The sequence below is a fragment of the Tachypleus tridentatus genome, chromosome 12 (assembly GCF_004210375.1).
Source record: "Tachypleus tridentatus isolate NWPU-2018 chromosome 12, ASM421037v1, whole genome shotgun sequence".
In the NCBI taxonomy this organism is placed as follows: Eukaryota; Metazoa; Arthropoda; class Merostomata; order Xiphosura; family Limulidae; genus Tachypleus; species Tachypleus tridentatus.
The window spans coordinates 135,044,493-135,069,904 of record NC_134836.1 but is presented as its reverse complement, the minus strand read 5'-3'; the positions used below and the strand labels follow the sequence as shown (position 1 = coordinate 135,069,904).

Genomic DNA, 25,412 nt, shown 5'->3' with positions numbered 1-25,412 from the left:
AATCAGTGCATCTGAAAATCCTGTAGTAATATTGTAAGTTCTCGTTTTTTTATTCATTTATATTTTTTACTTAAGCAAAGAAGTTATAAATATAAGAATATATTCAAAATTCTAGCAAGCTATATTTCAATTTATTTAACGATTTGGGGTTCCAAATCAATAATTTATCCAAACAATTATTAAATATCACTAGTGTTAGAAATTTCAGATTTCGAACTGAACTGTGTTTGAGGGATTATATATTTTATCATAGAGGACTCTCATTGAAAAATAAAATGGCGACCGCAGTGTATTTGGAGCATTATCTTGACAGTAAGTTAGTATTTGCTTACAAAGTTATATTTCTACTTTAAATTGTATAAGGTGCTTTAATGTTTTGTTACTTTGAATAAACTTTAAGTGTTATTGAACCAGAGTTAGTCCTAGTTTTGTAACAGTTATTTCGTGTATGTTGATCAAACTGAATTTTCTTAGTTCAAGTCCAACATGTTATTCTTAACTTTTAAGGAATATGCTAAACCGTTAGTCACCGTTACTGCTGCATTAGTAACAGTGCAGAATAGTAATACCTGTTATACATCTCAGCTTCCAGATCAACCATAGTTTAGGTCCTAGTAATAATAACACTAAATTTTAGTGTAAGAATATATGTTAACTTTATCTAGGCTTAGAAAACATAGATTCATATTCTTAAAGAGTATTTTTTTTCTTTAGAGCAAAGAGTATTCGTTAGAGGCTGTATTAAAACAAGGAATCAGAATGACTTACTAATTCCAAGAGAATTATTTTCGTTTAATAAACTCATAATTTTTTGAAGTTTATACAAAACAAAGTGTGACTTATAAATATTTTTACACAAAATCTTTATATCGTGCATAACTGTCAATATAAACTGGACATAGTTATTGGAGTTTGTGAACAATCAAAAGTCATTTCAACTAAAGTTAAACAGCTTTAAACTAATTGTCAGTCGTTTTCTCAATCTGTGCAGAAGTTATTACTAATAAGCAATAGGTGTTCTCTTATTTTGTTAAAGGTTTTCTAAAAGTCAAGGTGTACACATCAAAAATAAAAATTAACAATCACTTTTATTTTGAGTAAACTAAAAAACTGTTAAGTCAACATTATTATTTTGTAAGTTACATTCTTGTGTTATAAAATTGTGTTAATAATACTTTGAGTTTATGGTATGGGGAGGAGGAAGTCTTTTTTTTTGTTTAAATGTATCAATAGTTTCTCCTTTGACATAATTACTTATTATCACACATGAATTATGTAACATGTACCTAATTTCATATTTCTCTATAGGTTTGGAAACATTGCCATTAGAGTTACAAAGAAACTTCACCCTAATGAGAGAGTTAGACACAAAAGCCCAAGGTAAGAACTAGTATTTGTGATAAAGTAAATAAAAATGTTTTACAGATTTTTTATTACTTACATGCACATGGTAAACACATGTGAAGACAAATCAAATAAAATATTGGTATGATACTGTGGTAATTTCTTTAATTTTTTTGTATCTTGTTACTTGGTATTATAGAATACACGTGTACTTGGCTATATATTTGTTTTAGTGTAGATTATTATTTTCCTGTTGTGTAGCTTGTTATTTTCATATTTTGTGATGTTCATTAATTCCCACCTCTCTCACATTGTGGATATTGTGGCTTTCAATATTTCTGAGGTAAGTAACTCATTTGAATTTTATATTCTTAGAATTAAAATGAATTCTAAACAGGTCTCTGAAGTTTGTTTCCTCACTCCTTCCTGTAGCCAGGCTATTTTTGGTTTTCATGACCAATATAACTTTATAAAAATTTAAATTCAGGAAGGAAAACATAACTTACATAAGATTTAATGATGTATGAGTAATAAATATTTTGGTATTTCAGAGATAAGTGCTGCCTGTTTGAAATTAATTTTAATTCCAGAAATGTAAAATTCTGAGACAATAATTCACCATCACACATGGTTAGCTATTTTCCTCAGCATGTCTGTCAAAGAAATTTGCATGCCACTAGCTTTAAGGTAACTCCCACTTAATTTCACATGATTTTATGTGCATTATGCTAGTGTATGATAATGATATAATAAAAGCTCTCCAAGAATTGGAGGTCAACACACCTCCATTTGTAGTAAGTATCTCTTTTTATTTACACATGTGAATCTTCATTATTATCCTTGGAATTTTAACATACAGTCACCTCTCTATGTTAAATTTATTAAGATTTGTATTTTGGTTTTATTTCACTTTTGTTTCAAAAGCTTTAATGTAGTCATCAATTCTAAAATGAGGCTGAATACTTGATGAAACTTTGTAGAATGGACAGCAACTGTCTGTTGTGGAGACTTTCAAAACATTCTCCTCTACACTTGTGTCTCCACAGCAGGCAGTTGCTGTCCATTCTACCAAGTTTCATCATGAGTGCTCTGTCTAAACAATCTATCAAAGGTTGAATACTTATTTCTGAGTGTGGGATGTTCACAATTATCTCTGCTGTGACTGTGGGAGGGTCAGGATCTTTGTAACTGTTGTTTAACTTTTTGTGGATTACCATGTGAAACTAACAAAGAGATCATTACATTTATTGTGATTTATGGTGATAATTCATATTGTTCATCAGCTGAATCTGTAAAAAAATTACAAAATATGGTAAAAAGTGAAGGTTGTGAGTTCTGTACAAGAAGAAGAGACCAAAGAAAGCCATTCTGACTCGCTAGAGGTTTCTACTGAAATTACATTTTAAGTTTAAAACATTTCTCAGTGTAAGGTTTTACTCTTTATAAATCTATATTTTTATTATGGGATACTTTTACTTATTCATGTAAAATAATTATTTTTTAAAATGTTTGTGAACATTAAGTGGTGAGCTTAGAGTTTGTGAACACTGAGTGGTGAGCTTAGGACTATATATCCAATACTTAAATAAATTGTAATTAGCTTCAGTTTAATTAGTTTGGAAATTATTGTACTTTAAGTCAAATATTTTTTTTCTCTGAACTATGGCATGTCTCCTGTACATATATTATTCATTGTTTTTAGAACTTTTAAAGAATATTGATATCATAGCAGAAGAGTACTTGAAGAATGTAAGAAACCTCAGCCCTGAACAAAAAACACACCACATGGAGAAAATTCAGAAACTATTTGAAAAAACCAAGGAGTATGGAGATGACAAAGTCCAGTTAGCAATGCAAACATATGAGATGGTAAGTTTGAGAGAAAAAAGGTTGGTTTTAATGTTATGTCAAAGACCAGTCATCAGCATTTCAGTTAGTGATGCAAACATGATGGTAAGTTTGAGGGAAAAAAGGTTGGTTTGCTGTGGAGATGACAAGTTTAATTAGTGATGCAAACATATGAGATGGTAAGTTTGAGAGAAAAAAAAGGTTGGTTTTAATGTTATGTCAAAGACCAGTCAGTAGTGTTAGTGTCTGTGGAGATGACAACATTCAATTAGTGATGCAAACATATGAGATGGTAAGTTTGAGAGAAAAAAAGGTTGGTTTTAATGCTATGTTAAAGATCAATCAATCATCAGTGTTAGTGTCTGTGGAGATGACAACATTCAGTTAGTGATGCAAACATATTAGATGGTAAGTTTGAGGGAAAAAAAGGTTGGTTTTAATGTTATGTCAAAGACCAGTCATCAGCATTAGTGTCTGTGGAGATGACAACATTCAGTTAGTGATGCAAACATATTAGATGGTAAGTTTGAGGGAAAAAAGGTTGGTTTGTCATGTTAAAGACCAATCGTTAGTGTCTGTGGAGATGACAAGTTTAATTAGTGATGCAAACATATGAAAGGTAAGTTTGAGAGAAAAAAAAGGTTGGTTTTATTGTTATGTTAAAGACCAATCATCAGTGTTAGTGTCTGTGGAGATGACAAAGTTCAATTAGTGATGCAAACTTAGGTGGTAAGTGTGAGGGAAAAAAGATTTGTTTTAATGTCATGTTAGTGTTAGTGATGATTAGTGATGCAAACATATCAAAGAGTAAGTTTGAGAAAAAAATTGGTTGGTTTTAATGTTATGTTAAAGATCAATCATAATTGTTAGTGTCTGTGGAGATGATAAAGTTCATTAGTGATGTAAACATAGAAGATAGTAAGTTTGAGAGAAAAAAGGTTGGTTTTAATGTTATGTTAAATACCAATCATCAGTGTTAGTGTCTGTGGAGATGACAAAGTTCAATTAGTGATGCAAACTTAGGTGGTAAGTGTGAGGGAAAAAAGATTTGTTTTAATGTCATGTTAAAGACTCTAATCATCAGTGTTAGTGATGATTAGTGATGCAAACATATCAAAGAGTAAGTTTGAGAAAAAAATTGGTTGGTTTTAATGTTATGTTAAAGATCAATCATAATTGTTAGTGCCTGTGGAGATGATAAAGTTCATTAGTGATGTAAACATAGAAGATAGTAAGTTTGAGAGAAAAAAGGTTGGTTTTAATGTTATGTTAAATACCAATCATCAGTGTTAGTGTCTGTGGAGATGACAAAGTTCAATTAGTGATGCAAACTTAGGTGGTAAGTGTGAGGGAAAAAAGATTTGTTTTAATGTTATGTTAAAGACTCTAATCATCAGTGTTAGTGATGATTAGTGATGCAAACATATCAAAGAGTAAGTTTGAGAAAAAAATTGGTTGGTTTTAATGTTATGTTAAAGACCAATCATAATTGTTAGTGTCTGTGGAGATGATAAAGTTCATTGGTGATGCAAACAATAGAAGATAGTAAGTTTGAGAGAAAAAAAGATTGGTTTTAATGATATGTTAAAGACCAGTCATCAGTGTTAGTGTCTGCTGAGATGACAAAGTTCAATTTGCAATGCTAACATGTGAAAGGGTAAGTTTGAGAGAAAAAAAGATTGGTTATAATGTTATGTTAAAGACCAGTCATCAGAGCTAGGAAGTATATGTGCATCAGTGGAACATATCAGTTTTCATTCATATTAGATTTATTTGGCTTTCAGTTGAAAGTGTATATAATTTTATATTTTATAATGTCACATAAGAAACCATTTCATTTCTTGTTTTGATCAGTGGTGTTGATTTAATTTAGTTTTTTTGGTTATTATTTAAGAACAAATACTACTCTGTAATACTGTTTGATTGTACAGGTATATGTTTTGAGACTAGCGACTGGACCAAAATATGCTCAATATTTATGTATACTTGTGGACTTTCTCGTTTTATTCCCAGATTATTTAATTAAGTAAGTAAAAAAACTAAATGATTTAAAAGTAAGTGAGATACATTTCTTGGAAGGGAAAGGAACTTGGAAAATACACTTTTTCCCTTATTTTTAGGATTTTTCAGGAGTTTAAAGTACCAATTTCCATTGTACCATTCAATCATATTACCTTCTTCCTTCCTTGCTTCATATTTTATTGAAATGTTTTTTAGTTTCTGTCATCAGACTACTTTTTGTTATGTTGTGCATGTTTCATTTACTACCTAGATAAAAGTGTGGTCTTATGCAGGTGGACAAGCACATACGGAGGCTGGATGCAGATTTGGCAAGGTTTGAAGCTGACTTGAAGGACAAAGCCCTCAGCATGCAATCAAGTGACTCAGAGAGTTCTCAGAAGAGTAAAGTTTCATTAAAACTGAATTTCTAGTAGTTAATTAATTTTTACTGTTATTATGACTGATACAATGTCTCTCAAATACATTGTAAAAACAGGTCACTCATTTGAATTTATCGTCATTGGTGTGTGTGTTACGTGTTTACACCACAGAATTCATTTTGAAGTTACTGTTGATATTTACCAGTGCTTCAGAAACTTCATTTATCTTCATATGTCAGTTTGAAAGTGATAATCAATCAACTATTAAGTTTTTCTGAAATATCCTGCATTGCTAAATGATTTTCTCTCTGCAATTTTTTCCAACTTGAAACATACTGATACAGTACTTATCTCCTCTCACAAGATTAGCTGTTCTTGTACAGCACTGCCCTCTATATGCAACCTTTTTCTTTATGCATGCCACAAGCCTTGTGTCCCTCCCTTGTTGGAATTAGTACATTCCAATAAGGACTCTCGTGCATCAGGTATTCACAAATAGTAGCATATTATGCTCACGTGACACATGACTCCCTCTTCACTTCTCGTTTGGCTGCTTTTGGGTACAAAAGTTTTCTTTTGTGCTTCCTGTGTGACACATTCTTGATTTTTGTGTGAAGTGGTTCTATACGTGTGTGTTTGTGTATATATATATATATATTATTTATTTATTTACTTGTTCTATACATTTTCACGTCTCTCCAAGTTTGTTATTGTTGCTTTTATGCACTAGACAATTCATTTTGTGAATTTTTTTGTAGGTTATGAATTTTGAAGTCAACATTACCACTTTGGGAAGTACCCAACAACCAATGTTCGGTGAATCTGATTCTATATCTTTCTGATTTGGTCTGTCAGGAGATTAAACACTACTTGAATCACCATGACTTTACAAAGCCTCCTTCAGATTCAGCTGATAATATTCAACATGATGATGGTTTTGATCAATTTCTTTCATCCTGAGTTTACCATTCCATCCCAGTTCCAGCCTAAGATTCACCTTGGTTAGTTTACCATTCCATCCTAGTTCCAGCTTAAGATTCACCTTGGTTAGTTTACCATTCCATCCCAGTTCCAGCCTAAGATTCACCTTGGTTAGTTTACCATTCCATCCCAGTTCCAGCCTAAGATTCACCTTGGTTAGTTTACCATTCCATCCCAGTTCCAGCCTAAGATTCTCCTTGGTTAGTTTACCATTCCAGCCTAAGATTCACCTTGGCTTTTATGAATTTTGTATCTTAGGTTTGTGACGTTTTTATTTCTTATTCCCATCATCCTCCTTTATTGCATGAACATTCTTCTCAATGATGTTTTTGTATTTCCACCCTCTCTTGATAGTTTGTTCCATGTGGATCACTTTCTCTTTCAGTTAGGCGAGGGGATCATCTGATCAGTACACTCTTGCTTACCATTGTGCGGAATATTGTCTTGCACTTGCCCAATATCCTTGCCTTCGGCTTACTGTCCTTTTCTGGAATCTGTGTTTAAAGACTTTCCATATAAATTACATTTATCATTCGCCTTCTTTATTCCAGTTTGGCCTGTATTTCATCCTGGACTTTGTTGTTACATGCATGGTTTCTATGTTGTTGGGAACTTATTGGTGGGGGCTTCATTTTGGCTCATGTTCATTTCCCCTCCACTTATTTCAGGGACATATATCTTGCTCCTTTTCTTTGACACTATGTCTTTGATACTGTCCTTAACGATATCAAATTGTGGGTAACATCCACCCTCAACAGTCCACTCTTTCAACTTTTGTGATGTGTTTATTTTGTTTAGAGCCTTCCATACCACCTGTTTCTATATTCTGTGTTTTGTCCTCCCATCCTTTACCCATTCCTTCAGATCTGGTGGTGGAATTTCTCACCTGGATCTTTAATTTCAAGATAATGAGCAGCTCTCTCCCATACCTTCTGTTTTTTCAGCTATAATGTTTTTAGCATTCCTTCTGGATTCAGAGGCCTCTCGGATTGGGACATTAATGTGATCCTTCATGCTTTGACTTTTCCTCTTTGTGTTATTTGTCTCTTAAGACCAATTTTCATCTCCTATTTGCATGAGGAATCACCAAGCCAATTTATTTGAAGTTGATGCTAATGTACCTTTTATCATCCTACCTATCTTCTTTTGGGATCTTTCCTCTCTCCCCAAGACCATAGCAACTTTGTAAGGTTGTTCCTTCTATTCTCCTATTTCCCTTCCTTCTCCAGTCTGTATCCTTTTCAGAATCCTGGTAGACTGCTTTGTCTAGTTTGGGCCCTATGGTGTTGTATAGTGTACAGTTACCCTCTGGAGTATGCACAACCATTTTCTCATTCCCTGCCAATCCTTCTCCCTTAGGAGTTGGATCCACATTTGGTACAATTGTTCTACTGCTACATACCTTTTTCTTGTACCTTTTTCCATGTGTCTTCCCATTAAATTTTCATCTCACTTTTTCCCTTACTGTCTGTTGGAGGAGATTCTTCAAGCTGGCATGTGGATCATACCCAGAATGTCCATATTCCATTTGTGACAGTTCTCCAGGCTTTCATGTGACTTTAACTGGTAAGTTTTATTCCTTTTTCTCTTTTCTCAAGAGCCTTTCTTTCCTCGTGTTCTCATAGATTCTGCTCTGTGGTGAGTGGTGCCTGACTAGGTGTTCTTTAACCGTAAGCCATGTTCACTCATGCTTTTTTATCAATGGCTTAACACAGTCATTGTAAAGATGGGGTATTCCACAAGATCACTGAAAGGGTATCTTCCTCCTCCTCAGTGTGGGAGTAGTTAATCTTGTAAGGGAGGTAAGTACTGTACTTTGAAGTGAAAGTTTGGTAGAGGAGTATAAAAGGAGTCACATGCCTCACATGAGAATACTATGCTGCTATTGGTTAATAAATGAAGCATGATAATTGGCATACTTGACACGTTAGAATGTACTAATTCCAAGTGGGGGAGGTGTTAGGGCTTTAGCATGCATAAAGAAAAATTCTGCATACAGAGGGCAGCACTGAACAAAAATACCTTCTGAAAAATTTCTATTTGAAATACATTTTCATTGTAGAAAAATGATAATTTTGGCATTTAATATATAACTCTGACTACATATTGAAGTGTCTCCAGATGTACCCTGAAAGCAACAAAACTTTTAACATTTACACATGTACAGTTTTATTCATGATACTAGATAAATTCGTTTTTTAATGTTTTGTTTTTAAAGTTTACTTATAATGGAACAAGAACACAAGTCTCTAAACCTCTTTGTTACATGTTGATCTGTTGTCTTCTATGTACCCTTTCACTTTACTGTATTTGTTTTATTTAAATATTTCATAGAAATATTGCAGTAACTTATTAATTCTGGTTTGTTAATTTTGAGCAGTATTTTGATTTACTTAGTAAGTTTTCATTTTTTATATTCAATACCTCCATTTTTTATATTTATTTTAAAATTATGACTTGTGCATGTATCTTTTCAGTTTCCAGTTACATGTATAAATTTTTTCTTTTCTTTTTAACAGCACTACTAATCTTTCTGTAGTGTTTCTCAAAACTCACAGATCAAAAATATATGTTAGAAATTGGTGTGTTATTTCCTTTTATGTCTACTTGTTAAAACAGTATATTAACGTCACATTTGAGGAGGTTCATAACTAATGTATAAGTAATTCATTCATTAACAAGAACTTGTACAGTAGGGACATTCTGATATTAAAGTTAGATTTTGATCTGTAGTATGAAGTCGTCATCAGATAAACAGTTTAAGCAAGCTGTAATCCTTCCATTCAAATGTTATTCTTAATTGGATGGCATTTTCTATTGACACAGGACTGATACCAAGAGTAGAGACTGCTCAACAAAACCATAGTTTGGATATTAACAACTGTTCTCTGCTTGATTAGTAAAAGTGTTAATACCCGTACTAGCTGTCCTGAGATATATTTTTACTTCTAATGGGTTTATCATCATCATGAATCACAGAAAACCACAGTTTGCATCTGATGTGGTCTCACTTTACTGCCAGAAGAGTAAAACACCCAAGTTTACATCACTTTTTTCTGGTTCTATGATATAACCTTTATTACTCCACAGGGACATGAACCTGTTTATTGTAAAGAGTGAAATGATTCTAACAATAAATCTGATTTAATCATTGTTTGTGTGTAGCTTTATTTTGTAATAGTATTCAATATTCTTCCAAATACATAATGTTTGCATTAATTACAGAAAAAGGAAGGAAATCTAAGGAAAAATGTGAAAAGAAGAAAGCAAGACTAAGGGGAACTTCTTCTGATGAGGACATTCCAAAATCTGCTCGGAAAAAACTGAAAGGACAAGTTCCCTTGTAAGGACTGTGTTAAGTGAAAATTACTTATAGATGTATTTACACTAATTCACTTGAAGAAAAGAACTTTGTTTGTTCTTTAAGTAAATGAAAACTGGGTTAGTATGGATACTTCATAAATTTTTCAAGTATCTACTTGTGGGCTAGACACATTTATATTGAAGTTATACTTGTTGTTGTGTTAGTGTTAAGTTTATGGACTTATCACACTAAAATCACTGCAATAAATGAAGAACAAATAGTCCAGGGAGACCTAAAACAAATTTTAACCTTTCTAAATACCATACCATTTCTAGAAACTAAATACTTTATATATGCTGAACTGTGATTGGGTAAATCAGAATTTCTCTGTTTAATTAACTCTCTCAAGAAATATTGATGTTTTTATTTTTACTTCATCTGCTTGATGTTGAAATCTTTCAAGAACTGTGAATACATAATTGTAAAAAGAAGGAAGTGGTTTATTTTAGTCTTCAGGTAATAAAGTGATTAAAGTAACAATGAAATTATTCTTATCTTACTAGTGACATGTGCTGTCTCCTGGTAAAACAAAATGTAATTATTCTTATTCTATTAGTGACATGTGCTATCTACTGGTAAAACAAAATGTAATTATTCTTATCCTACTAGTGACATGTGCTGTCTACCGGTAAAACAAAATGTAATTATTCTTATCCTACTAGTGACATGTGCTGTCTACTGGTAAAACAAAATGTAATTATTCTTATTCTACTAGTGACATGTGCTATCTACTGGTAAAACAAAATGTAATTATTCTTATCCTACTAGTGACATGTGCAATCTACCGGTAAAACATAATGTAATTATTCTTATCTTACTAGTGACATGTGCTATCTACCGGTAAAACAAAATGTAATTATTCTTATCCTATTAGTGACATGTGCTGTCTACTGGTAAAACAAAATGTAATTATTCTTATTCTACTAGTGACATGTGCTGTCTACTGGTAAAACAAAATGTAATTATTCTTATCCTACTAGTGACATGTGCTGTCTACTGGTAAAACAAAATGTAATTATTCTTATCCTACTAGTGACATGTGCTGTCTACTGGTAAAACAAAATGTAATTATTCTTATTCTACTAGTGACATGTGCTGTCTACTGGTAAAACAAAATGTAATTATTCTTATTCTACTAGTGACATGTGCTGTCTACTGGTAAAACAAAATGTAATTATTCTTATCCTACTAGTGACATGTGCTGTCTACTGGTAAAACAAAATGTAATTATTCTTATCCTACTAGTGACATGTGCTGTCTACTGGTAAAACAAAATGTAATTATTCTTATTCTACTAGTGACATGTGCTGTCTACTGGTAAAACAAAATGTAATTATTCTTATTCTACTAGTGACATGTGCTGTCTACTGGTAAAACAAAATGTAATTATTCTTATCTTACTAGTGACATGTGCTGTCTACTGGTAAAACAAAATGTAATTATTCTTATTCTACTACTGTGACATGTGACATGTCTGTCTACTGGTAAAACAAAATGTAATTATTCTTATTCTACTAGTGACATGTGCTGTCTACTGGTAAAACAAAATGTAATTATTCTTATCTACTAGTGACATGTGCTGTCTACTGGTAAAACAAAATGTAATTATTCTTATCCTACTAGTGACATGTGCTGTCTACTGGTAAAACAAAATGTAATTATTCTTATTCTACTAGTGACATGTGCTGTCTACTGGTAAAACAAAATGTAATTATTCTTATTCTACTAGTGACATGTGCTGTCTACTGGTAAAACAAAATGTAATTATTCTTATTCTACTAGTGACATGTGCTGTCTACTGGTAAAACAAAATGTAATTATTCTTATCTACTAGTGACATGTGCTGTCTACTGGTAAAACAAAATGTAATTATTCTTATCCTACTAGTGACATGTGCTGTCTACTGGTAAAACAAAATGTAATTATTCTTATTCTACTAGTGACATGTGCTGTCTACTGGTAAAACAAAATGTAATTATTCTTATTCTACTAGTGACATGTGCTGTCTACTGGTAAAACAAAATGTAATTATTCTTATTCTACTAGTGACATGTGCTGTCTACTGGTAAAACAAAATGTAATTATTCTTATCCTACTAGTGACATGTGCTGTCTACTGGTAAAACAAAATGTAATTATTCTTATTCTACTAGTGACATGTGCTGTCTACTGGTGAAACAAAATGTAATTATTCTTATTCTACTAGTGACATGTGCTGTCTACTGGTGAAACAAAATGTAATTATTCTTATTCTACTAGTGACATGTGCTGTCTACTGGTAAAACAAAATGTAATTATTCTTAACACAAAATGTAATTATTCTTATTCTACTAGTGACATGTGCTGTCTACTGGTAAAACAAAATGTAATTATTCTTATTCTACTAGTGACATGTGCTGTCTACTGGTGAAACAAAATGTAATTATTCTTATTCTACTAGTGACATGTGCTGTCTACTGGTAAAACAAAATGTAATTATTCTTATTCTACTAGTGACATGTGCTGTCTACTGGTAAAACAAAATGTAATTATTATTATTCTACTAGTGACATGTGCTGTCTACTGGTAAAACAAAATGTAATTATTCTTATTCTACTAGTGACATGTGCTGTCTACTGGTAAAACAAAATGTAATTATTCTTATTCTACTAGTGACATGTGCTGTCTACTGGTGAAACACAAAATGTAATTATTCTTATTCTACTAGTGACATGTGCTGTCTACTGGTAAAAAAATGTAATTATTCAAAATGTAATTATTCTTATTCTACTAGTGACATGTGCTGTCTACTGGTAAAACAAAATGTAATTATTCTTATTCTACTAGTGACATGTGCTGTCTACTGGTAAAACAAAATGTAATTATTCTTATTCTACTAGTGACATGTGCTGTCTACTGGTAAAACAAAATGTAATTATTCTTATTCTACTAGTGACATGTGCTGTCTACTGGTAAAACAAAATGTAATTATTCTTATTCTACTAGTGACATGTGCTGTCTACTGGTAAAACAAAATGTAATTATTCTTATTCTACTAGTGACATGTGCTGTCTACTGGTAAAACAAAATGTAATTATTCTTATCCTACTAGTGACATGTGCTGTCTACTGGTAAAACAAAATGTAATTATTCTTATCCTACTAGTGACATGTGCTGTCTACTGGTAAAACAAAATGTAATTATTCTTATTCTACTAGTGACATGTGCTGTCTACTGGTAAAACAAAATGTAATTATTCTTATTCTACTAGTGACATGTGCTGTCTACTGGTAAAACAAAATGTAATTATTCTTATCCTACTAGTGACATGTGCTGTCTACTGGTAAAACAAAATGTAATTATTCTTATTCTACTAGTGACATGTGCTGTCTACTGGTAAAACAAAATGTAATTATTCTTATCCTACTAGTGACATGTGCTGTCTACTGGTAAAACAAAATGTAATTATTCTTATCCTACTAGTGACATGTGCTGTCTACTGGTAAAACAAAATGTAATTATTCTTATTCTACTAGTGACATGTGCTGTCTACTGGTAAAACAAAATGTAATTATTCTTATCCTACTAGTGACATGTGCTGTCTACTGGTAAAACAAAATGTAATTATTCTTATCCTACTAGTGACATGTGCTGTCTACTGGTAAAACAAAATGTAATTATTCTTATCCTACTAGTGACATGTGCTGTCTACTGGTAAAACAAAATGTAATTATTCTTATCCTACTAGTGACATGTGCTGTCTACTGGTAAAACAAAATGTAATTATTCTTATTCTACTAGTGACATGTGCTGTCTACTGGTAAAACAAAATGTAATTATTCTTATCCTACTAGTGACATGTGCTGTCTACTGGTAAAACAAAATGTAATTATTCTTATCCTACTAGTGACATGTGCTGTCTACTGGTAAAACAAAATGTAATTATTCTTATTCTACTAGTGACATGTGCTGTCTACTGGTAAAACAAAATGTAATTATTCTTATTCTACTAGTGACATGTGCTGTCTACTGGTAAAACAAAATGTAATTATTCTTATTCTACTAGTGACATGTGCTGTCTACTGGTAAAACAAAATGTAATTATTCTTATCCTACTAGTGACATGTGCTGTCTACTGGTAAAACAAAATGTAATTATTCTTATCCTACTAGTGACATGTGCTGTCTACTGGTAAAACAAAATGTAATTATTCTTATTCTACTAGTGACATGTGCTGTCTACTGGTAAAACAAAATGTAATTATTCTTATTCTACTAGTGACATGTGCTGTCTACTGGTAAAACAAAATGTAATTATTCTTATTCTACTAGTGACATGTGCTGTCTACTGGTAAAACAAAATGTAATTATTCTTATTCTACTAGTGACATGTGCTGTCTACTGGTAAAACAAAATGTAATTATTCTTATCCTACTAGTGACATGTGCTGTCTACTGGTAAAACAAAATGTAATTATTCTTATTCTACTAGTGACATGTGCTGTCTACTGGTAAAACAAAATGTAATTATTCTTATTACTACTAGTGACATGTGCTGTCTACTGGTAAAACAAAATGTAATTATTCTTATTCTACTAGTGACATGTGCTGTCTACTGGTAAAACAAAATGTAATTATTCTTATTCTACTAGTGACATGTGCTGTCTACTGGTAAAACAAAATGTAATTATTCTTATTCTACTAGTGACATGTGCTGTCTACTGGTAAAACAAAATGTAATTATTCTTATTCTACTAGTGACATGTGCTGTCTACTGGTAAAACAAAATGTAATTATTCTTATTCTACTAGTGACATGTGCTGTCTACTGGTAAAACAAAATGTAATTATTCTTATTCTACTAGTGACATGTGCTGTCTACTGGTAAAACAAAATGTAATTATTCTTATTCTACTAGTGACATGTGCTGTCTACTGGTAAAACAAAATGTAATTATTCTTATTCTACTAGTGACATGTGCTGTCTACTGGTAAAACAAAATGTAATTATTCTTATCCTACTAGTGACATGTGCTGTCTACTGGTAAAACAAAATGTAATTATTCTTATTCTACTAGTGACATGTGCTGTCTACTGGTAAAACAAAATGTAATTATTCTTATTCTACTAGTGACATGTGCTGTCTACTGGTAAAACAAAATGTAATTATTCTTATTCTACTAGTGACATGTGCTGTCTACTGGTAAAACAAAATGTAATTATTCTTATTCTACTAGTGACATGTGCTGTCTACTGGTAAAACAAAATGTAATTATTCTTATTCTACTAGTGACATGTGCTGTCTACTGGTAAAACAAAATGTAATTATTCTTATTCTACTAGTGACATGTGGTAAAACTGTCTACTGGTAAAACAAAATGTAATTATTCTTATTCTACTAGTGACATGTGCTGTCTACTGGTAAAACAAAATGTAATTATTCTTATTCTACTAGTGACATGTGCTGTCTACTGGTAAAACAAAATGTAATTATTCTTATTCTACTAGTGACATGTGCTGTCTACTGGTAAAACAAAATGTAATTATTCTTATTCTACTAGTGACATGTGGTAAAACAAAATGTAATTATTCTTACTACTAGTGTAAAACAAAATGTAATTATTCTTATTCTACTAGTGACATGTGCTGTCTACTGGTAAAACAAAATGTAATTATTCTTATTCTACTAGTGACATGTGCTGTCTACTGGTAAAACAAAATGTAATTATTCTTATCCTACTAGTGACATGTGCTGTCTACTGGTAAAACAAAATGTAATTATTCTTATCCTACTAGTGACATGTGCTGTCTACTGGTAAAACAAAATGTAATTATTCTTATTCTACTAGTGACATGTGCTGTCTACTGGTAAAACAAAATGTAATTATTCTTATCCTACTAGTGACATGTGCTGTCTACTGGTAAAACAAAATGTAATTATTCTTATCCTACTAGTGACATGTGCTGTCTACTGGTAAAACAAAATGTAATTATTCTTATTCTACTAGTGACATGTGCTGTCTACTGGTAAAACAAAATGTAATTATTCTTATCCTACTAGTGACATGTGCTGTCTACTGGTAAAACAAAATGTAATTATTCTTATCCTAGTGACTGTGCTGTCTACTGACATGTAATTATTCTTATTCTACTAGTGACATGTCTGTCTACTGGTAAAACAAAATGTAATTATTCTTATTCTACTAGTGACATGTGCTGTCTACTGGTAAAACAAAATGTAATTATTCTTATTCTACTAGTGACATGTGCTGTCTACTGGTAAAACAAAATGTAATTATTCTTATCCTACTAGTGACATGTGCTGTCTACTGGTAAAACAAAATGTAATTATTCTTATCCTACTAGTGACATGTGCTGTCTACTGGTAAAACAAAATGTAATTATTCTTATCCTACTAGTGACATGTGCTGTCTACTGGTAAAACAAAATGTAATTATTCTTATCCTACTAGTGACATGTGCTGTCTACTGGTAAAACAAAATGTAATTATTCTTATTCTACTAGTGACATGTGCTGTCTACTGGTAAAACAAAATGTAATTATTCTTATTCTACTAGTGACATGTGCTGTCTACTGGTAAAACAAAATGTAATTATTCTTATTCTACTAGTGACATGTGCTGTCTACTGGTAAAACAAAATGTAATTATTCTTATTCTACTAGTGACATGTGCTGTCTACTGGTAAAACAAAATGTAATTATTCTTATCCTACTAGTGACATGTGCTGTCTACTGGTAAAACAAAATGTAATTATTCTTATCTTACTAGTGACATGTGCTGTCTACTGGTAAAACAAAATGTAATTATTCTTATCCTACTAGTGACATGTGCTGTCTACTGGTGAAACAAAATGTAATTATTCTTATCCTACTAGTGACATGTGCTGTCTACTGGTAAAACAAAATGTAATTATTCTTATTCTACTAGTGACATGTGCTGTCTACTGGTAAAACAAAATGTAATTATTCTTATTCTACTAGTGACATGTGCTGTCTACTGGTAAAACAAAATGTAATTATTCTTATCCTACTAGTGACATGTGCTGTCTACTGGTAAAACAAAATGTAATTATTCTTATCCTACTAGTGACATGTGCTGTCTACTGGTAAAACAAAATGTAATTATTCTTATTCTACTAGTGACATGTGCTGTCTACTGGTAAAACAAAATGTAATTATTCTTATCCTACTAGTGACATGTGCTGTCTACTGGTAAAACAAAATGTAATTATTCTTATTCTACTAGTGACATGTGCTGTCTACTGGTAAAACAAAATGTAATTATTCTTATTCTACTAGTGACATGTGCTGTCTACTGGTAAAACAAAATGTAATTATTCTTATTCTACTACTAGTGACATGTGCTGTCTACTGGTAAAACAAAATGTAATTATTCTTATCCTACTAGTGACATGTGCTGTCTACTGGTAAAACAAAATGTAATTATTCTTATTCTACTAGTGACATGTGCTGTCTACTGGTAAAACAAAATGTAATTATTCTTATCCTACTAGTGACATGTGCTGTCTACTGGTAAAACAAAATGTAATTATTCTTATCCTACTAGTGACATGTGCTGTCTACTGGTAAAACAAAATGTAATTATTCTTATTCTACTAGTGACATGTGCTGTCTACTGGTAAAACAAAATGTAATTATTCTTATTCTACTAGTGACATGTGCTGTCTACTGGTAAAACAAAATGTAATTATTCTTATCCTACTAGTGACATGTGCTGTCTACTGGTAAAACAAAATGTAATTATTCTTATTCTACTAGTGACATGTGCTGTCTACTGGTAAAACAAACTGTAATTATTCTTATCCTACTAGTGACATGTGCTGTCTACTGGTAAAACAAAATGTAATTATTCTTATCTTACTAGTGACATGTGCTGTCTACTGGTAAAACAAAATGTAATTATTCTTATCCTACTAGTGACATGTGCTGTCTACTGGTAAAACAAAATGTAATTATTCTTATTCTACTAGTGACATGTGCTGTCTACTGGTAAAACAAAATGTAATTATTCTTATTCTACTAGTGACATGTGCTGTCTACTGGTAAAACAAAATGTAATTATTCTTATCCTACTAGTGACATGTGCTGTCTACTGGTAAAACAAACTGTAATTATTCTTATTCTACAAGTGACATGTGCTGTCTACTTGTAAAACAAAATGTAATTATTCTTAATCTACTTGTGACATGTGCTGTCTACCGGTAAAACAAAATGCAGTGAATTTCGTTTCCAAACTTTTCTACAGTTATTTATAGCTCAGAAGTTAGTGGAAGGCCCTCAGGAACGTGTATGTGTATTTCCATTTGTGGTTGTTATTTTTCAGAGGAACTGGCATAATCTATTCTACATGTAATTGGGTGATTTATATTTACAGAGCCATGTCAATTAGTGTTAAAATGCTAGTTCTTTGTAGTAGATGATATCAAGATGTTACCCTGAAAGTGTTGTATGTTTATTGTGACTTTATACTACTACCATTTTAGAATCAGAACAAAGGTGATAATAGCTTATCCAAATATTTGCAGATACTCGGAGATACAAGTTGTTCAACAAAGTGATGTAACTTCATTTGTCAAATATAACTTTCGGCAGTTTTTCTCCTGTCTTCCTTATGCTTTGGAAGAAACTGTATAGACCTGAATACCACATTTTTTAGACTTAACTCTATATAGATTATCTTATTAATATCCAAGATAGGTTTCTGTTATAGCTGCAGTAGACCAGTGTGCAACTGAAAATAGGTTATAGAATAGACTGTTTCATTCATTCTACACTTGTACCTTCTCTTGTTGAGTGACATTTCTTCAAGTTTCATATGTTGTATAATTACAGAGCTTAATGTTGGAAACCCTCTTTCATAGGAGGAGTCAATTTTGATGTTAGAAAACCTTCCTTCCTAGAAGTTAATGTTATAAAATCCTCCTTTCCAGGAGAAATCAATTTTATTTAATGTTAGAAAATCCTCCTTCCCAGATGAAGTCAATTTTAGTTAATGTTAGAAAACCCTCCTTCCTAGAAATCTGTTCTAGTTAATGTTATAAAATCATCTTTCCCAGGAGAAATCAATTTTAGTTAATTTTATAAAACCCTCCTTCCTAAAAGTCAATTCTAGTTAATGTTATAAAATCATCTTTCCCAGGAGAAGTCAATTTTAGTTAATTTTATAAAACCCTCCTTCCTAAAAGTCAATTCTAGTTAATGTTATAAAATTATATTTCCCAGGAGAAGTCAATTTTAGTTAGTTATAAAACCCTCCTTCCTAGAAGTCAGTTCTAGTTAATGTTATAAAACCCTCCTTCCTAGAAGTCAATTCTAGTTAATGTTATAAAATCATCTTTCCCAGGAGAAGTCAGTTCTAGTTAATGTTATAAAACCCTCCTTCCTAGAAGTCAATTCTAGTTAATGTTATAAAATCATCTTTCCCAGGAGAAGTCAATTTTAGTTAATGTTATAAAACCCTCCTTCCTAGAAGTCAATTCTAGTTAATGTTATCATCTTTCCCTGCAGAAGTAAATTAAAACCCTCCTTCCCAGAAGAAACCACTTTTAATTGATCACTAGAACAAATGTTTTGCTACTAGTTTGTTAAACTGCAATTATTGACTCCTCAGTTAAAGAATCCAAAGTATTTTCTACTTTGTGATATTTAATGAGAGGGAGAATCTCTTCTGATTACACTTAGTTTATTCACATTTCATTTGATCACAACTCTACTGTTGCTACCTTTGTACATATATATAAATATATAAAGCACAAAAACTGTGTCTATTAGTTTGTAACTAATCTAACTATTACTTGGAACAAGGATCATGTTAATGGTGGGTTCACAACCCCTTTCATCCACCATTAAAAATTTATTATCCTGATGTAAGTTAATATTAACTATATTCATACATTGTACTTAAAAACTTAAATTTTCTATAAAACAATATACATCCAAGATGGGTGGAGGACAGACAAACATCTTATATATTTCAGAGAGTACACTAATACTCTTCATGAAATAATGCATTGAAAAAATGTCTGCCACTATTTCAGGAAGTTTTTACTGAAACAGTCACCACAATGCTGATTTGAGGAGCTGTTTCTGGAGTAACACCCACTTCCTGCTATGACCTGTGACCTTAAACTTCATCCTGTAAGATACTTCTCTGGCTGATAACCATCAATTAATTAATCATGTGAAACACTGCGGAAAGACATTAAAAATTGGTTATTGAAAGAAGGTAGAGAATAGCACCCCTGTTGCCACTACCTTGACTGCTATCTTTCCATATAAAGTCATCCCGACCATCACGCAGTGTACAGCATGTTTTAAGTATAAACATACTGAGTTATTAAAGTTTATATCAAACTTTTGGTGAGCTAATAATGAATACTGTAATAATATGTTATGTTGTAAATAAATTGTATGATTTTTATGTTACTTATCACAGGATCAACTCCAACATTTTTTTAAAGTTAATAACGTGGACAAAGGATGGGTACCTCAGTGTTACACTGTTTGAATGTTCTTCTCTGTTACTTACGTAATAATTGTAATTAAAGTAGTGTTATGTTACTTTACTCTCTACTGATTATCTGTCAATAGTTCAGTGTTATAGTGTAGACTAGCTTTACATCTATGTTTATTGGTTAATAATTTCAATAGCTTTAAAATCCCCAGCTTTTTAAGTCCTCTCTCAAAATCTTTAAGAGATTATAAATAGTCTTACAATATCAGTTGAATGTAGTTAATAGATAAACCAGAACTCATGAAATCAACTGTTGCCTGGCATTATAACAGTATATGTGTGAAGGCATTATATGACCTTTTGATTCTGATTCAAACTTTATGTTGTTAGACCAGAACCTGTTCCTGTACCAGCTTTAGGTATTACTCACCCATCAGATGTGCTAGACATGCCTGTTGACCCAAATGAACCAACATACTGCCTTTGCCACCAAGTTTCATACGGGGAAATGATCGGCTGTGATAATCCTGATGTATGTCATTCTCTTTCTTACAACTCTCTTGACACGGGCTCGGTCAATATGACTGACCACGTAGCCTCTTTGTACTCATTTAAACTCTTCATAGATTCAATATAGTGTGTACATCTTAACAACATTTGTCAGTCTTTCATTTCCCAAAAAATCATTTTTAGTGAAGTATTTCTAATAAATAAATATTTGTCGATTAATATATTAAGTATTTGTTTTCAATAGTCCATGTACAAAGTAATTTTCATATTAAAAATACTTTATGTAATTCTTAAAATCTCCAAACTACATATCAAATGTTTATTATTTTATGTTATAATATTTTGTTATTATGTTATTTATTCAGTAGAACTCATCATTAAAGGTTACTCAATTCCTTTTCCTGCTACAAATATACCTTGGTCAGTGCCTTAACAAATATACCTTGGTCAGTGCCTTAACCTTCCTGCATGGTTTAAGATATTCATCTCCTTGTATTCATGTTTCATGCAGTCATTATGAATTCCTTGTTTTATTTTTTCAGTTGTATTTTTCTAAAGCAAGAGTCTTTCAGTATTAATGCTGAGCTACAAAGAAAATGTTGTATGTAAACATATAACTTTTCATTTTTTATTCAGTAATTTTCAAATAGTAATAGAAATCAGTTATTCTTTGTCTCTTCTTTCATTCATTTCTGTACTAGCCTTTTAAGTAAAGAATGTTTTTTATAATGTGGTGCTTCATTAAATTCTAAACTTTATATCAGTTCAACCACAGTAAGAAACATGTAATAGAAGTAAGGGTACAGTTTATCAGAAGCAGTAAAACATAGACAGTTTTGGTAATATTCAGTTATCCACTCTTCTGGTAACAGCTCAGTAAAACATACTTAGTTTTGGTAATCTTCAGTTATCCACTCTTCTGGTAATGGATCTGTAAAATGTAGATACTTTTTTTGAAATTGAGTTATATACTCTTTTGGTAACAGCTTAGTAAAATATAGATAGTTTGGGTAATCTTCAGTTATCCTCTCTTCTGGTAATAACTCCAGAAAACATAGTTTTTATAATATTCAGTTATCCTCTCTTCTGGTAACAGCTCAGTAAAACATAGATTGTTTGTGTAATATTCAATTATCCACTCTCCTGGTAACAGTTCAGTAAAACATAGATTGTTTGTGTAATATTCAGTTATCCACTCTTCTGGTAACAGCTCAGTAAAACATAGATTGTTTGTGTAATATTCAGTTATCCACTCTCCTGGTAACAGTTCAGTAAAACATAGATTGTTTGTGTAATATTCAGTTATCCACTCTTCTGGTAACAGTTCAGTAAAACATAGATTGTTTGTGTAATATTCAGTTATCCACTCTTCTGGTAACAGTTCAGTAAAACATAGATTGTTTGTGTAATATTCAGTTATCCACTCTTCTGGTAACAGTTCAGTAAAACATAGATTGTTTGTGTAATATTCAGTTATCCACTCTTCTGGTAACAGTTCAGTAAAACATAGATTGTTTGTGTAATATTCAGTTATCCACTCTTCTGGTAACAGCTCAGTAAAACATAGATTGTTTGTGTAATATTCAGTTATCCACTCTCCTGGTAACAGTTCAGTAAAACATAGATTGTTTGTGTAATATTCAGTTATCCACTCTTCTGGTAACAGTTCAGTAAAACATAGATTGTTTGTGTAATATTCAGTTATCCACTCTTCTGGTAACAGTTCAGTAAAACATAGATTGTTTGTGTAATATTCAGTTATCCACTCTTCTGGTAACAGTTCAGTAAAACATAGATTGTTTGTGTAATATTCAGTTATCCACTCTTCTGGTAACAGTTCAGTAAAACATATATTGTTTGTGTAATATTCAGTTATCCACTCTCCTGGTAACAGTTCAGTAAAACATAGATTGTTTGTGTAATATTCAGTTATCCACTCTTCTGGTAACAGTTCAGTAAAACATAGATTGTTTGTGTAATATTCAGTTATCCACTCTCCTGGTAACAGTTCAGTAAAACATAGATTGTTTGTGTAATATTCAGTTATCCACTCTTCTGGTAACAGTTCAGTAAAACATAGATTGTTTGTGTAATATTCAGTTATCCACTCTTCTGGTAACAGTTCAGTAAAACATAGATTGTTTGTGTAATATTCAGTTATCCACTCTTCTGGTAACAGTTCAGTAAAACATAGATTGTTTGTGTAATATTCAGTTATCCACTCTTCTGGTAGCAGTTCAGTAAAACATAGATTGTTTGTGTAATATTCAGTTATCCACTCTTCTGGTAACAGCTCAGTAAAACATAGATTGTTTGTGTAATATTCAGTTATCCACTCTTCTGGTAACAGTTCAGTAAAACATAGATTGTTTGTGTAATATTCAGTTATCCACTCTTCTGGTAACAGTTCAGTAAAACATAGATTGTTTGTGTAATATTCAGTTATCCTCTCTTCTGGTAACAGCTCAGTAAAACATAGATTGTTTGTGTAATATTCAGTTATCCACTCTTCTGGTAACAGTTCAGTAAAACATAGATTGTTTGTGTAATATTCAGTTATCCACTCTTCTGGTAGCAGCTCAGTAAAACATAGATTGTTTGTGTAATATTCAGTTATCCACTCTTCTGGTAACAGCTCTGTTCATCCTGTTGTTTATTGTGACATCTCTTGATACTTTACATTTTTCTTTTTCAGTGTCCAATCGAATGGTTTCATTTTGCCTGTGTTGGTCTTACCAGTAAACCAAAAGGAAAGTGGTACTGCCCGAAGTGTTCCTCAGATAGGAAGAAGAAATAGATACTTTACCGTCTTTCTGTCTCTTGTTTTATGCTTACTTGACTATAAGTTTGTGACTCGTGAATTTTATAAGATCTTCATGGCTTTTTAATGTTTTTAATATAAACACTTTTTACTGCAGCTCTTACTTTGAACATTTTCTACAGAAGTCAGAAATGTCAGTGATTTTATAAGTTTAGTCTTTTATATGCCCAACAAATTATTGAAACTGTTTAAAAGATATCCATATCTCTACAGTGTTGTAGAAAGGTCTGTTGAAGTGAAAGTCATTAGTTGTGTATCATAATCACTGGTATTATGGAATATTTTTTTTTGTAGAACAATGTGTTGTGATAGAGTTTCTTGCTGTAATTACTATATTTATGTTTTGAATCCACCACAACTAGAATATATCCCTCAGTGTGTTTATTGAATTTTGTGTACTACATTTTGTGATCCTGTGAAAGTAATGATATCCAGAAGTAAGTAAGTATCCTGAGTGTTCAAGTCATTTGTGAGAAAAACAACTAATCTTTGTATATATAGGCACTGTTCATTACTCCTTATATGTATAGATGATGATGAGAAAGTTCCAGTTTTAATACTAAAATAAACAGAATTGTTCATGTTGTTAGTAACTATTGTTTCAGTCAGATAATTGAATCCACTTATCTAAGTATCAGGCTTGTAACTAAACTGTGTTAACAGTTTCATAAAGCTTGAAGAACTGTTATATCTAATAGAATACCCAGGATTGGGATGATGTGAAAAAACACCCGTAATATTTTTTTATCCCTTATATTTTACTGTAAGAGTAGAAATGTCCACAAGTATATTTCTGTGTCAAGTTTTATAACTGCTGGTGTCATTACTTAGTTTGAAGATCGGAGATAATAAAGTGGCTCTGTTGAAGAACAGTGTTTCTTTTGTTGTTTCTTTCACTTAATTTTGAATAGGAACTACTAATAAATGTTGATTGACCATTTCTTTATTTCTTTGATATTAAAGTAAATGTTAAAAATTAAAATTTGTTTGTATTCTTTGTTGATTATGTTTGTATGGAACAAAGAGGAGAGCTAATGTTGTTCCATTAACCATTCTGTGTTTTATGAACATTCTAAATTATGAGTATCTAGTTTCAAAATAAACATAACACACTAAAACAAAGTATACATTTTATTTCACTTCAAAAAGAATCCTACAGCATTAGTTACTGTAAAAAGAATTGTTCAGTGTTAGTTACTGTAAAAAGAATCCTACAGTGTTAGTTACTGTAAAAAGAATTGTTCAGTGTTAGTTACTGTAAAAAGAATCCTACAGTGTTAGTTACTGTAAAAAGAATCCTACAGTGTTAGTTACTGTAAAAAGAATCCTACAGTATTAGTTACTGTATAAAGAATCATACAGTGTTAATTCTAAAAAGAATACTATGGTGTTAGTTACTGTGAAAAGAATCCTACAGTTTTAGTTACTGTAAAACGAATCCCACAGTTTTAGTTGTTATAAAAAGAATCCCACAGTTTTAGTTGTTGTAAAAGGAATCCCACAGTACTAGTTATTCTAAAAAGAATCCTATAGTGTTAGTTACTGTGAAAAGAATCCTACAGCATTAGTTATTCTAAAAAGAATCCTACAGTGTTAGTTATTGTAAAAAGAATCCAGCTCTTCACTGGAGATGGTTGTTGAATGGTGTTAACTTGTAACACAGTTGTACACTAGAGATGTTTATTGAATGGTAT

At 31.6% G+C, this 25,412-nt stretch overlaps 1 protein-coding gene across 3 annotated transcripts; it reads left to right on the top strand.

Moving 5' to 3' along the window:
- The first annotated feature begins 222 nt into the window (after positions 1-222).
- On the top strand, positions 223-24,588 carry Ing5 (inhibitor of growth protein 5). Of its 3 annotated transcripts, none has more exons than XM_076472386.1 (7): positions 223-312; positions 1,309-1,380; positions 3,077-3,213; positions 5,487-5,595; positions 9,780-9,897; positions 20,778-20,919; positions 23,593-24,588. In XM_076472386.1, exons 1-7 carry the CDS (start codon positions 276-278, stop codon positions 23,692-23,694), a joined length of 717 nt encoding a protein of 238 aa, XP_076328501.1. In that variant the 5' UTR covers positions 223-275; the 3' UTR covers positions 23,695-24,588. The 3 variants fall into 3 exon arrangements, with proteins under 3 accessions (XP_076328501.1, XP_076328500.1, XP_076328499.1); XM_076472385.1 differs by having other exon boundaries at positions 3,074-3,213; XM_076472384.1 differs by having other exon boundaries at positions 3,047-3,213.
- The last annotated feature ends 824 nt before the right edge of the window (positions 24,589-25,412 follow it).